This window comes from Hylobates moloch, unplaced genomic scaffold (genome assembly GCF_009828535.3).
Source record: "Hylobates moloch isolate HMO894 unplaced genomic scaffold, HMol_V3 SCAFFOLD_5, whole genome shotgun sequence".
NCBI classification, from domain to species: Eukaryota; Metazoa; Chordata; class Mammalia; order Primates; family Hylobatidae; genus Hylobates; species Hylobates moloch.
The window spans coordinates 62,586,249-62,604,624 of record NW_026652280.1 but is presented as its reverse complement, the minus strand read 5'-3'; the positions used below and the strand labels follow the sequence as shown (position 1 = coordinate 62,604,624).

Here is an 18,376-nt window from a genome sequence, read left to right as displayed (position 1 = left end):
CTGTATTTGAAAGGCAAAAATGTCCTCAGTGGAACCTGGTTTGTAGAGAGAGACTTTCTTATGCAATGGATTTTTGCATCTAAGTTAGTTTGTGCCACAGTTTTGCTAAAAACACATACTTAACCCTCTTACATTCTTCCTTGCCACAGCCTACCTTTAGGACCATAACTTCATACAAAGCAATCCCAAGGTTTTCTCTTTCATTAGTCTCTCACCAGTGGACACGTTTTTTACCTATTGGTTCTTCCTTATCCACAGGTATCATAAGTCCTGAATTCCTTTTTTGTCCCTTCAAGAGTCAGTTTCTCTCTCTCTTCCAGGCAGATTGCCCTCTGTCTAAGCATCCTGTAGTCAGCAGGTTAGGCAAACTCCCCAGACTTTACTTCCAGACAGGTAGAATGGCAGAAGGTATGATATTGTCCAGTGAGTTGCAGAGTTAGAAGTCAAAGGTATATAAGTCAGAAGGAGTGTTCACCAGTCTGCTTCCTGCCTTGCTCTGAAGACTACTAGTCTTTGCAATGGTCACCCTGATGGAATGGTCCCCTCAACTATTGGGCATCTTTCCTTGGCCTTGCCCAGCCTGGCCTTTGCCACACAGTCATGTTTTCATTAAACAGATGCTACTTGAATCACAATATGAACCACTTCGGGAAATTTTGCATTAATGCATTAAGTAATTGAGTAAATATTCTACTAACTTAATTCCCACTATCCACTAGGATAGCACTTTGCTAAATACTGGATGGGTGAAACATAGTCCCTACTCTTAAGGACGTCACAATTTAGTAAACTAACAAATTTTGTTAGTCTACTGTACTAACAAAAAACTGACTGTACTGATTAAAACCTAAAAAGAAGGCCGGGCACGGTGGCTCACGCTTGTAATCCCAGCACTTTGGGAGGCTGAGGCGGGCGGATCACGAGGTCAGGAGATCGAGACCACGGTGAAACCCCGTCTCTACTAAAAATACAAAAAATTAGCCGGGCGTGGTGGCGGGCGCCTGTAGTCCCAGCTACTCGGAGAGGCTGAGGCAGGAGAATGGCGCGAACCCGGGAGGCGGAGCTTGCAGTGAGCCGAGATTGCGCCACTGCACTCCAGCCTGGGCGACAGAGCGAGACTCCGTCTCAAAAAAAAAAAAAAAAAAAAACCTAAAAAGAATTGACTGTACTGATTAAAACCTTTCATCATTATTCCTGAATGGTCAATCCAGAAACTGGGAGACAGGAGGAAGAAAGGAGCTTCACAAGGCATGGATAGAGATTGCCAACATTGTCATGAGCTCCCAGATGCAGTATGTCTCATGGAATAGACAAGACCTGGCCTCTCAAAAATCTTTTCTCATGAGGCCCAGTGTGGGTGTTTTATATATTTGTTTGTTTTTGTTTGTTTGTTTGTTTTGAGATGGAATCTTGCTCTGTCACCCAGGTTGGAGTGCAGTGCCATGATCTCGGCTTGCCGCAACCTCCGCCTCCCGGATTCAAGCAATTCTCCTGCCTCAGCCACCCAAGTAGCTGATATTACAGGCTCCCGCCACCATGCCCGGCTAATTTTTGTATTTTTAGTAGAGACGAGGTTTCATCATGTTGGCTAGGCTGGTCTTGAACTCCTGACTTCAGGTGATTCACTTGCCTCGGCCCCCCAAAGTGCTAGGATTACAGGCATGAGCCACAGCACCCAGCACTATATGTTTTGTTTCTTAATTAAACCACATATCTGTCTCTCTAGGAATATCTTAAATGACATTAGTGATATTTTAGAGAGTCACGTTGGCTTTCCAAGATGACTCTTTATATGGCAATTTTTGTATAGTAGGAAGTCTTGAAAGAAAATCAAGCTGTCAGAAGGAACTTGGTCAGGCACTGACTTTAACACTGTTTTAGAGTCCAGAGAAAATACTCTGCCCTGATGGAATAGCAGCCTCTGTTAGTTACTAAAGCTCCAGAAGATCCGAGCTCGGAAATGGACTGAGATACCCTGCATGGGATATGAATGAGTGACTTTTCCCTGAGGCTGAGCTATTAGGTCTGGGGTCCTTCAATCATGTCCTCAAGAACTTTTCAAGGGCCATCCTTTGGTCATTTTGCCATTGTCTATTAACTTTTTTTTTTTTTTAAACAGGGTCTCATTATGTCACCCAGGCTGAAGTACAGCGGTGCATTCACAACTCACTGCAGCCTCAACCTCCTGGGTTCAAGCAATCCTCTCCCCACTTGAGTAGCTGGGACTACAGGCATGCACCACCACTCCCAGCTAATTTTTTTTTTTTTTAAGACTAGGTCCCACTATGTTTCCCAGCTTGTCTCAAACCCCTGGGCTCAAGCGATTCTCCAACCTTGGCCTCCCAAAGTGCTGGGATTACAGGCATCAGCCACCATGCCTGGTCTTGTGCATAAATATTCAACCAGAAACCTTAAACTAGGAAGAAGAGATACATGATCCTCAAATTAGCCTAGTCAAGCTTACTTGTTCTCTCAGTTTGTTTAGAGAAAGCTCTTGACCCTCGATTGACAGAAATACCTGGGCAGATTTTCTCTACATTTATGATTTATTTACCATATCTTTACTTTTTCCCACTCTGAGTAACCTGGGGGGATTGTTTGTGTGGTGAAGTTGTTCCTACAGAATTCAAAAAGGAAAACATGCAGCAGAAGACAGAGATATCCTAAAGATACGAGGTGCCATTGGCTTCTATTATTCATTTTAGTGTTTGTTTGTTTGTTTGTTTGTTTGTTTGTTTGTTTTGAGACAGAGTCTCACTCTGTTGCCCAGGCTGGAGTGCAGTGGCAAAATCTTGGCTCACTGCAAGCTCCGCCTCCTGGGTTTACGCCATTCTCCTACCTCAGCCTTCCGAGTAGCTGGGACTACAGGCACCTGCCACCATGCCTGGCTAATTTTTTGTATTTTTAGTAGAGATGGGGTTTCACCATGTTAGCCAGGATGGTCTCGATCTCCTGACCTCGTGATCCACCCGCCTCGGCCTCCCAAAGTGCTGGGATTACAGGAGTGAGCCACTGCGCCCGGCTCATCCTGTTTTTTAACTCACATTTTCATTCACATTTATGGAGTGCTATTACTGTGTGCTTACATGGCTTGATCAACACTAGGTGGAGGTACATAATGTGACTAATAGACTGGGCGGCAAGGAACGTAAGCCAGAAGAGTGATCCTGAAGCAAGCAACTCCGTAGGTTCTGGGGAGTGAGTTTCAGATGTGGTGGAAACACAAGAGAGGAACTAATTCTTTCTGCTAGGAGAACCAGCAGAGGTTTCCCAGAGGAACTGAGCCTCTCTCCAGTTCTATCTCTAACAATTAACATGTAGAGACTAGCCTGACCAACATGGTGAAACCTGATAAATATAAAAATTAGCTGGCCATGGTGGCAGGCACCTGTAATCCCAGCTACTCTGGAGGCTGGGGCAGGGGAATCACTTGAACCCGGGAGAGAGAGGTTGCAGTGAGCTGAGATCATGCCATTGCACTGCAGTCTGGGCAACAGAGCAAAAACTCCATCTCAAAAAAAAAAAAAAGAAAAAGAAAAGAAAAAGAAAAAAAAAAGAATAAGACCTGAGAAGCAAGAGAAAGATACATCCAGTTATTGGGGTCATAGAGGGAAGGAGAGTTACTGTTTCAAATAATTTAAAAACAATTTGGCTTTTTAAAAATATAGTTTCCTTTTCCTAGTTTTCTTTTTCTTTTCTTTTCTTTTCTTTTTTTTTTTTTTTTTTTTTGAGATGGAGTCTGGCTCTGTCCCCCAGGCTGGAGTGCAGTGGTGCCATCCCTGCTCACTGCAAGCTCTGCCTCCCGGGTTCAAGCAATTCTCCTACCTCAGCCTCCCGAATATCTGGGATTACAGGCACCCACCACCATGCCCAGCTAATTTACGTATTTTTAGTAGAGACACGGTTTCACCATGTTGGCCAGGCTGATCTCAAACTCCTGACCTCAGGTGATCCACCCGTCTCAGCCTCCCAAAGTGCTGGGATTACAGGCGTGAGCCACCGCGCCTGGCCTCCTTTTTCTAGTTTTCTAGCTTTACCTCCACCTTCTCTCCCTACAGGGTTTGGAGTCAGCTTTCCTGCCCCACAGAGATGACAGAGCTTTTCCAATAATGCATTCAAGCTGTTTTAGGGACACTGATTAAGTTCTGCCAAAAAAAGAACACAGTCGCAGATGGCACCCTCAAAAGATCAATACCAGGCCTGCAGGGTTGCTCACACCTGTAATCCCAGCACTTAAGGGAGATCAAAGTGGGAGGATAGCTTGAGCCCAGGAGTTCGAGACCAAGCCTGGGCAATATAGTGAGACCTCGTCTCTACAAAAAATTAGCCAAGCGTGGTGGGGCCTGCCGCTAGTCCTAGCTACTCGGGAGGCTGATGTGGAAGGATGGCTTGAGCCCAGGATGTGGAGTCTGCAGGAGGCAGAGATGGCGCCTCTGCACTCTAGCCTGGGCAACAAAGCAAGACCCTGTAAAGTGCAATACCTAATTTCCAAGAGAAATATTAACGACTTTGCCCTCTTCTTCATTCCCCCAGATCCCTGCCCAAGACGGGTCTGGAACCTGACTTCCAGGCGTCCATGACCCTGGCGGCTGCTTCCCGTCAGCAATGAAAGGACTATCGGGCAGCCGCAGCCATCACCACGGGGTCACCTGCGACTCTGCCTGTGACTCGCTGTCGCACCACTCCGACCGCAAGCCCTACCTGCTAAGCCCAGTGGAGCACCACCCCGCGGACCACCCGTACTACACCCAGCGGAACTCCTTCCAGGCTGAGTGTGTGGGCCCCTTCAGCGACCCGCTGGCCAGCAGCACCTTCCCCCGCAGGCACTACACCTCGCAGCAAGAGCTGAAGGACGAGTGTGCCCTGGTGCCCCGCACCCTGGCCACCAAGGCGAACCGCATCCCCGCCAACCTGCTGGACCAGTTCGAGCGGCAGCTGCCACTCAGCCGCGATGGCTATCACACTCTGCAGTACAAGCGCACGGCCGTGGAGCACCGCAGCGACAGCCCTGGCCGCATCCGCCACCTGGTGCACTCCGTCCAGAAGCTCTTCACCAAGTCGCACTCCCTGGAGGGGCCGTCCAAGGGCAGCGTCAACGGGGGCAAGGCCAGCCCTGACGAGGCGCAGGCGGCGCGCTATGGCAAGCGCAGCAAGAGCAAAGAGCGGCGCGCGGAGCCCAAGGCCCGGCCCAGCACCTCCCCGGGCTGGTGGAGCTCGGACGACAACCTGGATGGTGACATGTGCATCTACCACGCCCCCTCGGGCGTGATGACCATGGGCAGGTGCCCCGACCGCTCGGCCTCACAGTACTTCATGGAGGCCTACAACACCATCAGCGAGCAAGCGGTGAAGGCTTCCCGGAGCAACAACGACGTCAAGTGCTCCACCTGTGCCAACCTGCCGGTCAGCCTGGACACCCCGCTGCTGAAGAAGAGCGCCTGGTCCTCCACGCTCACTGTGAGCCGGGCCCGGGAGGTTTACCAGAAGGCCTCGGTGAACATGGACCAGGCCATGGTGAAGTCCGAGTCGTGTCAGCAAGAACGCTCCTGCCAGTACCTGCAGGTACCATTTCTGTCAATGATGGAGGCTTAGAAGTAGTACCTGGCATGCTTGTGTGGGCATTTCTTCTGGTTCTAGTCTTGGCACTACTCGGAATTTTCTATTAAGATAGGAACCTGTGCAAATTATTTGGCATCTCTGTGCCGAATTGCTCCTGTGGGAAAAATGAAAAGAAACAAATGCTACCGACCTCATTGGGTTATCTTAAGATACTAGATATCCAAGTGCTTTGAAAAGCACTCCTGTGGAAAGGCAACGAGTTATTATGGCCTTCCTCTTTTGTCTGAGGGATCATAGGATGGGAAAGAGAGGAAAGGGAATTCTACAGAGAATTTTAAAATAAGTCCACCTTTCTTTAATTCAAAAATAAATGATGATCATTTGAATTTTGGAAAGAGTTTCATTAGATCTATTCAGGGTTTTGTGGGGTGGTTTTCATTGTGAAATCCTGCCTGCAGCTATGTTAGAACACTGCGATGGTCATCACCATAACCATCAGTAACTACACCCCGACCTGTGCTTCCACCTCGAGGGCACAGCAAATCAGGAAGACGCCCTGTGCCCTAAGGAGGTGGGGAGCTGGCCAGTTTGGGAACCTGACAAGCACAGCTGCAGACACCCAGGACAACAGAGAGGAGGAGGAAAAGGAGGAAGGATCAGAGAAGTAAAATACAATTAGTGTCAGCGTGTAAATCCCACACACTTACAGAGCCACGGCAGGCTGCTCTTCCCCTGCCACTGTCTCCTTGTGTTTTCCTCCAGTTCACTGAAACCAGATGTTACCTGGATGAAAATAGAGGAGAGAGGTGTTTTTCTTCCCTACCTCCTTACTGTAGTATTGTAATTTTTCCCAAGGCACAATTTTCCATAAGAACTCTCATCTTTTCCTTTTTCAGAGTGTCTTTTCTTCTCTGTTCTCTCCTGGTAGCCTCATCTTTAAAAAAAAATTACTGAGCTATAAAAGTATAACATACCCACTCCCATTTTACACTCCCACCTTAAGAAGAAATGCGAAGAAAAATTCTTCCTTTGAGGAGTTCATCTTTTTTGCTCCCTTTGAACTCCTCCTGACAAATCTGGCTCCCTTGGGAATGCCTCCATCAATCCCTGAGAAGACCCCAAGCTGGCAATCCCTGGACTAGGGCAGTGCCAGAGCCTGTTCTTGGAGTTCAGAAGAAGCCACCAGCACATGGACAGTTTTCAAACACAACACACAATTATGTGGTCAGTATTTCCCACTGAAGCTGGTGTTGCCTAATTTCCCGTAAGGTTGCTATATGTTATAAGTTATCAAGAACTATAACAATTTCAGAGCTCAAAGAATCATTTAATCCACTTAGCATAAGAAAAAGTAGACACAAAGAAAGGTAAATACTTAGTGGGTTAAACCATTAGCATGTGGCAGAGGTGGGACTAGAACCTAGTCTCTTAACTTAGAGAAATGGCCATTATGAAGGTTGCAACTGAAAGCTCTAGAAACTCTTTAAGAACATAAAGCTAACCCACCACTGAAAGTAAAGTGTTTCGATAAGGATCTCTGTCTTACAAAAAGTAAGGAGTAAAGAGATAAAAGCCCTAGAGTACCACACATTTTGTCTGCGAAGGTTCTATGACCAGTGGCAAAAACAAAACAAATTGAAAGAAAAAAAAAAAAAAAAACACCTGTACTTAAGTAAGTAATGATGAGATTAGATGAGAAGTATCAGAGTAAAGGATGCTGTGTATGGATCTAGCATGAGCCTTTGTTAGTAATGAAATGTTTTCATTATATTTGCCTATATGCCTACATTCTTCCTACCTTAGGTTCATTTTTCTTTCTTTTTTATACCTTTTTGGAGTCGCAATCTCAGGTAGTGGTGAAAAGTGGAAGGATAAGGAAAGAAAGAAGGAAAGAAAGAAGGAAAGTGATATTAATTGAAAATCTACTATATACTAGATGCTATAGCAAATGTGTTCCCATTTCTTATTTCATTTAATCTTTGTAATAATCCCGAGATTACTGAATGTAATAACACTCTTATTTTTATAAGGCAAGAAACTGACACTTAGAAATATCAAGTGATTTAAAGCCCCACAATCTGGAGGTTGTACAACTGAGATTTAGACTCAGGTCTGTTTGATGCCAAAACCAAGCTCTTTCTAATATGCCCTAGCACAGACCTAAAATCAAGGGCATGAAAAATGGTGAGCAAGAAGAAAATAAAATCTTTAAAATAAGCATATTATTATTAAAGTTTTTCAGTAAAATGAGAATGAAATCTTAAAGCCTTAAGTATGGGATTTAGTAGTAGCATTATTGAATCTCCTACTATAAAGATTTGGAAATTCTATTTTCAAATTATTTACCGTCTTTAACCCATTTTTTTAATGAAACATTCGAGGCTTACAGAAAGGTATAAAGAAAAAAAAATAAAACACCCATGTATACATCACCCATCATACAGAACTAAAACATTCATTACAATGGATCATACACACACTCGTATTACTTCCCTTCTTCCCCAGAGTAATAGCGAACCTGTCTTTGACACCAAAGCACCTTTGTTTTTAATTCTGAAATTATTGAAAGGTTGAAAACAGTTTAACACATTCTGTCCTACATTGGGCAATAATTAACCAAGCTAGTTCAACCTTTTAAACTAAACTCCAAGTTAATCCTTATTAATAGATACTGAATTTATTAAGCTTCTATTTTATGCAAGGCTTTCAAACTAGGGGGAAAAATCTGTATTTCAGTATTGGGAGGTAGTATGTTAGTAAGTGAATTAAATGTAAAACAGTGTACACCTCCCAACTCCTGTGCTGTGGCTGAAGAGATGTGTAAAGAAAGGGAAGAAAGAGCCATATATTCATATGGGGTCAGAGGAGAATAGAAAATACCTCCTGAGAACTGGGCTCCTGCTCCCTTCTTGCTTCTAGGAAATGAAAAGAGGATCTGCCACCCCGTGCAAGCTCTGCTGAGGAAGATAGGGGTAGCCCGTACCAGCTAGCTCCAAGGGAATAATTTCATCTATAGGCTCATTCTTAGAAGTAAATTTGGGAAAACAGAGAGGGAAAGAGGGTTTCTTTGGAGTTCTTTTTTTTTTTTTCCAGCTCTATTGCCTTAATTGCCAACTAATATTGGAGCTGGATTTACAAATGGATTTAACTTCAATATTAGAGATTTAGTAGGCAAAGCACTATTCTACTAGTTCCAAGAGCGTTCTAATCCTTATTTGCTGCTAACTAGTAACATGACCTAGAAACATTCTTTCAGCTCTCTGGACCTCTTTCCTCTGCTAGAAAATGAGGCACTTGGTCCAAAAGATGTATGATCTCAGTACGCATTTTCAAACTCGTAAATTACATGTGTCAGAGTACTAATTAGAACTATTTTCAAGAGTTAGAAGTCCCAGGACTATCATTTCAGAGATGCCTACTATATGTTTTTCAAATGTTATCAAATTTGCTCTTTAAAATTCTAGAGATATTTCACAGTTGAAGAAGCTAAGATTTCGTAAATTAGGTTAAGCAACTTGCCCAAGGACACACAGCTAGTATGTGGCAAAATGTTGGGTCAAAACTGATTTGTCTGCCTTCAAAGTCTGTATTCATTTACTATGCCCAATCTCTGCCTCCTCCAAATACATAGCAGAGGAAGGAAGCAGTGTATATCAAATATCTATTATGTGCCAGAAACTGTGTATATCTCATTAAGTACTCAAAACAACTTTGTAGAGTATTATTTACTTTAGTTTTATAGACAACAAAACAGGCACAAATGCTTAAATCATTTGCCCAGGAACACATAAACAGTAAGTGGGGGAGCTAGCACTTGATCCCAAATCTATCCAACTCCATAATATGCTTCAGTAATGGAAATGAGTGCATATTTTTTATTTTGTTACTTGACTTATTTTGTGGTAAATGTATGTGTGCATTTGACCTCATATGCATGTGAGAAGTTAAGAGGGCACGGATATGAAATTAGACTAACAATGAAACAACTGATTATGTCCGTAATTTGATTCAAGACTAACAAAGATGAAATTAATAATCACCAATAATAAAGTCTAAATACTAGCAAACCTCTGCTTCTCTCTTTGCAGAATTATCACTTAGAATTAGCTTAATTTAGGCCATTGCCGTGATTCTATAGAAAATGAGAAGTCTATAGTTATTTAGCCCCTGCCTGACATTGACTTAGGAATCAAATACTATAGCTTGAAATAATTGCAAGTCCCAGTTAATACGGTCAATTGTATTATGAGTGATAAGTGCTCACTCACAAGCTGTCTGCAGTTAATAAAAAAAGGGACTCCTTTTTTTTCCAATATTGTTATTTTTAAATGTCAAGAATCAGATGTCTGCTGTTTAGAACTATTGTACCGCTGCCAGTGACTGTCTGTATTAGGGTTGGGAGCAGGAACATGGATTTGAAGACATTAAAACTGTTTAATTCTCAGTTGAGATGTGGTTGGCTCTTATACATTTGGAATAAAGCATTTATGGCACATCTCAGGGTAAGTGCTTAATAGTTAAATAAATAAAATAGGAAGAGGTTCAGAGATAGAATAAAAGGTGGTTTTTGTTGTTGTTTTGTTTTTGCTTTTAAAAAGCAGAATTCTTGGTTCTGTTTATGCCTCTTTATGTAAATGTTGTATGTTGAGTGACTGACATATAAAGCCATTCAGAAGAGCAAGATTTTAGATTTCCAACTGTTAACCTAAAAGAAAAATCCCTTCAAACAGTGTATTTTGCATTCATTCAGCCGTAGAAACAGGAAAAGGGAAACAAAACGCTCTCTCCCCGGTAGAAGTGGAGAGAGAGAGACAGAGGGAGCGAGAGAGAGAGCAAGACAGACCGAGAAGGAAAGCACTCCCAGAGATGAAATTTTAGGAAAGCAAAATGATCGACCTTTTTAAGGCTGAGTGGGTTTCTTCAGTTTGTGTGCAAGTTTCAAGAAATGGAAGGACTGACCAGGTTTGGGTATAACTCTTTTATTACTTTGTATTTGATAATAGTGTGTTGTTGATTTGGATGGTTTTTGTGGTAGGGAAAGGAAGGGGTAGTATTTGTGATTTTATTTCTCCTCTAAATAATGGCTAGAGAGACTGGAAGAGCTGACAAATTAATGTATGTAGATAGTAAAAAAGCAGGTGGAGACATCAGATATCTACAAATCTGTGTCTCCACAAGGGCTTTATAAAATCTTTAATTGACACATGATCTCCTTAGATCTGCTAGGTGCTGTTAGAGGATATTATATGGCTGGTGATTGAAATATGATCGGTTGTTTTCCAGGACCAAGATTCTGAATAGTTACTGTTCCTTTGCAAAATTAACATTTATGATGATTGCTCTTTTGGGGGGTGGGGGTCTGCTTAAATAAGGCACCACACAAGATCACTCAGGAAGCATTCATAAGCATGAATCCAGGATCTTTTAAATACAGGTAAAATTATTTTTTCAATAATCCGTTCAAGATTATTTCCATCTTTGCCCAGTGGGAGTTTTCTTTCCCTGGCTGAGTTTTCCTCCCTCTTGTGTTAGAACAATTTTAAGTCTCCCAATTCAGTTAAAACTACTTTACATGCAATTTATGAAAGTGCTGAACAGTTCTGCTAATGACTTTGGCTACTGGGATGTTTCTTTGTTGCCTTTTTCTGAAATCCCATCCACCACATTCATTGATGATTTTCTTTATTTTTAATTTAAATTGCCTTAATAATCCAGCAAGTGAATGTCAAGGTTCTGAATGGATTTCCTATTGGGTTTGCACAATCTTCTCCCTGTTTTTCACTGACCTTGGTAGAGATGCCCCTCTTCATTCATAAAAAGATGAGATTGCTCCTGCCTGGTGCTAACTTTGGATGTAGAATCAGTGATCAGCAGCAGAATTCTGTTAATTCTTTCTCTCTGATTCTCTTTTATTCTCACTATTGTCATGTCCAATTAATAGAGGGAAAAAAATTGACAAAACACTGTGAGAAAGCAGGGGTCCAGAAAGACTCAGTGGTAGTAAAGGGAAGATCAAAAATATATAGGAAAGCCTTCTTGGAAGTTATTAAAGGAACTTTATTATTCTTGGCCTCCAGTTTCATTGTTTTCTAAAGAAATTTTCAGCAACACCAAAGTGCTTAGTTAGCCACAGTCAGAGGTTTCTGCCTGTAACACACACTTTCTGATCTCACAGAATTCCAATCTACTAATTAAAGGCACAGCATTAGTTAGCAAAGAGTGAAAGAGAAAAACTAGCCTTGGATCTCTCAGTGGCCAGTAGATTTTATTTCCCCTTTTTCCATTCTCCTTAGAAGACAGTTTGCTTGATTGCAAATTAAAGACAGTAAATCAAGGTAATCATTTACCAGTCTTTAAGAGAACTATTCACCCACAGTCTCTGGCCCACTTGAGATCATGGCATTACACAATTTTACACAGTGATTTGTGAATGGTAGAACACATTGCTCTTTTGTGTCAGGATTTTTAGGAACTGCTAAAAAATATATGCAATATTGCCAAGCTGACTTTAATTTGTAATTAGATTATGTTTTCCACCACTTTGGTTTTAGGTTCAAAGACAACAATCTGTCTTAGCGGGTTATTGCACAGGGAGAATTTTTTTTCACATTATTTTGGTAAATTCATATTTAAGTGTTTTTCCAAATTCTTAAATTAAAACCACAATAGGGAATTGCATTAATTTTTTTCAGTGACTGATTTATTTATATTCAACCCAGTCCTCTATGTTTATAAACTAAAAGGTAATGATATAAAGAATCAATTAATTACTGTTATACAGAGATAAAGGAGAAAATATTGTGTAAAGAAAGGCATAACATTTACTCTTACTATTACTTTTGACCAAATTCTTGTTTTTAATTTTTTTTTTGTCTTGGAGAGCACTCACGTGATTAAAGAAAGACCTCTTCTGATTCCCTGATCTTTTAAATATAGGAATATTTAGGACTCTCATTAAAAACTTTTTGTTTCATTTGCTAAAGTCTAGCAATATGCCTGCTTTTTTTCCATTTCTAAGATATATCTATACAATGAATTTTCTGGCTTTGTAGGTCTTTTTTGTGTATATTAGGTCACTGTTCTCTGTCAACTGGAGTTTCTACTCATTGTTTCACAGACTTAGGAAACTTCCCACAAAAATCAGGCTTGTGATATCACAGAACTGTCTATGAAGCAGAATTATGTGAGCCTGCGGTTACTGCATGCCAGGTGCATGTGTGCAGGTTTATATATACACCTTCTATCTGCATAGGTATCCCTGCAACAATACTTCTAAAATATGCATTTATACACATGCTGTCTTTGATCTCTGATGCATGAACTCAGATCCATTTTAAGAGTGCCATTTCACAAAGTCCATGGAAGAGGTATGACTATGAAGTGGAGAAACAGATTTTTCATAGACGTTGGAAAATTCATTACTGTGCTTTTCCAGTGATTATATTGAACTTCACCTTGGACCATTAGTGTAGACTAGTTAGGGATGTTCTGCTTCTCTGGTGTAAGAATAAAGAGGTTTTAGTCCCCTTAATAAGGGGGCATCCAAGAATCAAAAAAGAAATGACTTTTGCTCTCCTTAATTTCTTTAACCACAATTTAATATACACTTGCAAGATTGTCTGATTCCTCCCTGATTTAATTCTCCGAGACTCTAAAATCATAAAATACATAATTAAAGGACCAGGCAGAGTTGGGTTTTTTTCCCCTTAAAATGACAATTTTAGAATAGTAGAACCTCCTGATTAGAAGGTCGTCTGGTATAGCTTCCCATTCACACTAATCTCCCTGCAATGTGGACATTGTATCTTCCAATCTATTTTTCATCTAATAATCTCCTTATAAAAGAAGGCTTTGAAATTATTTAGTCCAATTTAGTTTTTTGAAAAGAGAAAAATCCTAAGGAAATACCTCGATGAAATCAGTCATCTTGTCAGTGGAACCTGGCACTCGCAGGCTCACTGCCTGGCTACCAGTGCTGTTCTGTTCCCATTATGTTGTACATATTCTATTATCCATTCTCATAACATCCTTTTAAGGCAGTGGGGCCAAGGCACAAGGAAGCAAAGGGAGAAGCGACATTATCTGAAAGTTAGAGTTGAAGCAAGTTTGTGACTCAAAAGTCTCAGAAGAGGCAAAGATTAACTAAATAATTGCCTGCAATTATTTATTTTAACTTCCAAAGAAAAGAAATTGATATGTTTCTCCTTTTATGGGTGAGTCTTTCCTGCATCATGGTAAACCACATAGCAAAGGAGGACACATGGAGCAGAACACATTAGGATATATGATCTTTAGGGAATTCGCTCAGAGCCCTGGTTAGATTTTGAAGATAGGATGCATCCTTCCAGCATCTTCCACTCCTTTGAAATCAGCATCCCTCATCTTACTTCTCTAGGATAAAAATTAACATAGCTGTTACTATATTTGCAAAAGCCAAACTTTATTTTATATATATATGTATTTATGTATAAAATATGTATGGTGTGACAGGTAGGAATTATGTATTGGACCAATGGGACCATGGGACCAAATATATTAAATGGGAGCAACTGCAGCAAATCTGAGAGGAATAGTGCGCAGGATACATACACTAAGAGCTACAAGCTAATCTCTTAGTTATTGCCCCTACATGTAAAAGTAAGTGATTGGAAAGGATTTATCTCTAAAATTGGAAATGCTACATGAAACATTGTAAAGTGGAAGCAATATGGGTACACATGGGCACAATAATATCAAATGTATGCCTGTAGAGAATCATATATATGTATAACCACTTGCTCTATCATTGAATATTTAGAGGTAAAGGTTCCTTAATTTTATGTGCACAAGAATCACCTTGAGAGTGTTTATAAAATGAGGATCTCTGGCATCCACCCAAGAGATTCCGATTTCATAGATATGGGATGATTCTGACAGTGATCAATCCCAGAACTGCATTTTAAGTAACCCAATTCTAGGGAACTGTAAGGCTTAATTTCTCATTGTATTTACTGAAGGGGGCAGTAGAGCCTAATAGATGAAAATATAGGATTCAGGAGCTCTGACTGCAAGCTTTATTGATGCTGGCTTGCTACATGATTTTGGGCTCTCCATACTTAGTACTTCTATTTCTACATCTGTAAAATGGACATAATGATATGACTGTGTTTGCTTCAGGTCTTAGAAACAAATTTAACTTCAAATTTGAGAAATAAATGAAAAATACAGTGTGAAAATATTCCAAGTTTATAGATCCTCAAACATCAACAAGCTTTATCTCTTTCCCATGTTTCATGTACCATACCACTTTTTCCTTTATATTTCACTTCATCTAGTTTTTATTAAGCTGGCACTGGGATTAACATATCTGATTCTGTGGTAAAGAAAAGCCCTTTCCAATGTGGGATGACAGTAGGTCTTAATCACAGTGTAGGTGTAAAAATTCATTGTCTTGTGTGCCGACTAAACACAGAAAGCTTTCGTCTGAAGTCGAAAAGTATCACAGTCAATCTTTTTTTCTTTTCTTTTTTGAAAGACAGTGTTTCCCTTTGTCACCCAGACTGGAGTCCAGTGGTGTGATCACGGCTTACTGTAGCCTTGACCTCCTGGGCTCAAGCGACCCTCCCACCTCAGCCTCCAGAGTAGCTGGGACTACAGACTCAGGTTACCGTGCCAGGCTAATTTTTTATGTAGAGACGGGGTTTCACTGTGTTGCCTCGGATGGTCTTAAACTTTTGGCCTCAAGCCATCTTCCCACCTCGTCCTCCCAAAGTGCTGGGATTGCAGTTGTGACCCACTGCACCCAGCCTGGATTAATCTTTTGATAGCTCAGCCTCAGTGGATCAGGTTTTCCCATGGCTTGATGTTGGCTGATGGAATATAATTCTGGCTTCTTCAAGCTTTAGTGTATTCATACAGAAAAAAAAAAAAAAAACACAACACACACTTGCTTTTGTTTTCATACGTTAAGTCTGCCAAGCCCCTGCTGCCTTATTCCAGACAGCTCTGGTAAGTCAACAGGACAAGCTTAATTAGTAATAACAGTCATGGGAGGTGTCTACAAGGGAACTCTAGCCACCATCATCACCTCTTCAATTGGCTTAGGAGAACCAGGTTCTCTGTGGAGTGTTTCCTCTGTGGTGCTTTTCCACCATTGATAGAAGATGACCAAATGTCCTTGGCCATCACTCTTCTTTGCTCGTGCCCAAAGTCCCTAAGCCAGGTATATCATTCTTCTAGTGTTGTAGAAATTGAAAAGAGCAAGTGAACACTGAAGCCAGATCTCTCTCATGACCTCTTCTCCACAGAACCATTGGAAGTTCAAACTTCTTCTGTAAGCCCTGTGACTTTGGGCAGTCTAAATTCTACCTCTCCTGCTTCTCCAATGTCACCAAAACAATGAAAACAAAACCATTCAGAATTCACAGGAAGGGTTTAATACATTTAATGAAATTATATCTCTTAATTATGAAAACTTGACCAAATAGGATTGCCATTTTTGGTTATAAAAGCAGAAATTAGTGATGATAGAGATCATCCTATGGACACTGTAAGACTCTGTAGGCCATCCCGGGACCTGCAGTTTACACTCTGAGTGCCACCTGCCAGTCTAAGCTCCTCTGTGGATGTCCATCTGGCTGGCATCCCCTTAGGCAGTAAATAAGTAGGGAGAGAGGCCTTTCTACAGGACTTTTCCTTTTAAAGTCCTTTAAAGGAACCCAACTACCTGTAATCCTTAGAAATTTTATGTCTTTGTCTTCTCTCCTTAACTAGCAAAAGTTTAAAAGGCTTATCTGTAACTCAAGGGGTGTCGGTGAAACTAACTGTCATTTGTTTGCAAATGAAACCTGAGCTTTCTGAAAATGACTCCCCTGCAAAATAATTCCCCCATAACACTCCTCCAGCCTTCTAGTTGATTTTAGATCGTTTCCTGTTCTCCCACCTCTTGGATGTATTCCATGGCACGCTGAGCAGACACTTTTAGTCAAAAACGCCTATAAATAGCTGATTTTCCCTGCTTACTGCCTTCTCTCTAAGGCTCTCACAAAGGAGGTGAAATGAATCCACTAGAAACAAGAGCTTTCTGTGAGGGGTGTTTGGTGAGGCTTATGAAAAATCAAATCCACAGGCCGAAAATTATCGTGTAGGTTGCTTTGCCATATTTGAGTTACGCAATCACTGCATGGAAAAAGAAATATTTTATTTCATGCCAGATGATCTCAGGAACTGAACAAGCCATCAAGTGTGTCTCATCTGAACTTTCATGCTTCTTTAAAAACATGTACTTTAACACTCTGGGGACTGTTGTGGGGTGGGGGGAGGGGGGAGGGATAGCATTAGGAGATATACCTAATGCTAAATGACTAGTTAATGGGTGCAGCACACCAACATGGCACATGTATACATATGTAACAAACCTACACATTGTGCATATGTACCCTAAAACTTAAAGTATAATAATAATAAAATAAAATAAAAATAAAAAAATAAAATAAAATAAAAACATGTACTTTGACTTTCACACTGCTATAAAAATAGAAAAATAAAAAAATAAACTTTTATTTATTAGATTCTATTTGTAAATCTAGATAACCAGTTCCTGTAGCCTTTCCATCATGGGAAATTTGAAATGATTTTCCCCATCCCCATTTCTCCTCCCAACAGCCCTTCTCTTTTGCTTCTGAGGCCCCACCCATGGTCCACATCACAGAGCCCCCAGAGTGGGGCATGACACTCCTGGAAGACTGTGCCCATGCTAGGCAGGACCTTAATTTCTTCCTTCACTGATCGTACTGACACAAGCCTTAGAAACCCATACCAGTGGTTAATTTCATCCTCTCCTCCTTCCTTCCCCACCCTGTGAACCCTCTTTAGCAAGAGAGCTGAGCTCAGCAATACTGTCCCCTCCCCAGTACTCTCTTCTCTCACTTCTTTTCCCTTTCCTTTTATGTAGCTATTTTATTACATAATTTGGAAGGGAATCCTAGTCCAAGATTGTCAGTTTACAGATGAGAAAACTGAGATCTGGAGAGGCTAAGTGGCATTTCCATGGCCCTCGGTTGTGGAGAGAGGTGGAGAAAAGCAGTGGCACTCTAAAGTCAAGCTCCTCTTATTTTCAAGTCCCTCAATCTCTAGCAAGCAGCATGCATTTATCTTGATGTTACTCACACTGTTACTCACAGTATTAATAACACTGATTCTGGCCAGGCGCAGTGACTCACACCTGTAATCCCAGCACTTTGGGAGGCCAAGGCAGGCAGATCACAAGGTCAGGAGCTCAAGACCAGCATGGCCAACATAGTGAAACCCTGTCTCTACTAAAAATACAAAAAAATTAGCCGGGTGTGGTGGCACGTGCCTGTAGTTCCCAGCTACTTGGGAAGCTGAGGCAGGAGAATCGCTTGAACCCGGGAGGCAGAGGTTACAGTAAGCCAAGATAGCACCACTGCACTCCAGCCTGGGCGACACGGCAAGACTTTGTCTCAAAAAAAAATAGAAATAAAATAAAAAATAACACTAATTCTACACTTGATGGATATTCAAGACATTTCCTTCAGTCCCAGCCCCTGCCCTTTCCACTCTGGTGGCTGGATCTAATTTGCTGTGGCCTACACCCTGTCTATTGCTAAAGTTTCTAGAAAGATCATCTCATTATGCCTTTCTTTATTAATTTTCCAAGAACACACACCATCAATAGAAGCAGGTATCTGGAAGAACTCAAAGTATCATTTAGCCCAGTGCATTTTGTACTTTTTAACCATCAAAGTCTGTGTTCAAATAAAGCAAAACATGTAAAACAATTTAAAACAGCACTACTCACATGGACACAAGAACAGGA

General features: G+C 41.3%; 1 protein-coding gene across 21 annotated transcripts in view; it reads left to right on the top strand.

Annotated features, from left to right (window-relative positions):
• DLGAP1 (DLG associated protein 1) overlaps positions 1-18,376 on the top strand; it is a 993,959-nt gene that overhangs the window by 599,833 nt on the left and 375,750 nt on the right. For 7 of the 21 annotated variants that reach the window (XM_058438584.1, XM_032152723.2, XM_032152722.2 and 4 more), the window contains one exon: positions 4,534-5,562. In XM_058438584.1, coding sequence (XP_058294567.1) covers positions 4,606-5,562 — 957 coding nt within the window. In that variant the 5' untranslated portion in view covers positions 4,534-4,605. Of the gene's footprint in view, positions 1-4,533; positions 5,563-9,849; positions 10,062-10,135; positions 10,528-18,376 lie in introns of those variants that run through there. The other 14 variants (XM_058438597.1, XM_058438598.1, XM_058438592.1 and 11 more) reach the window with 11 other exon arrangements.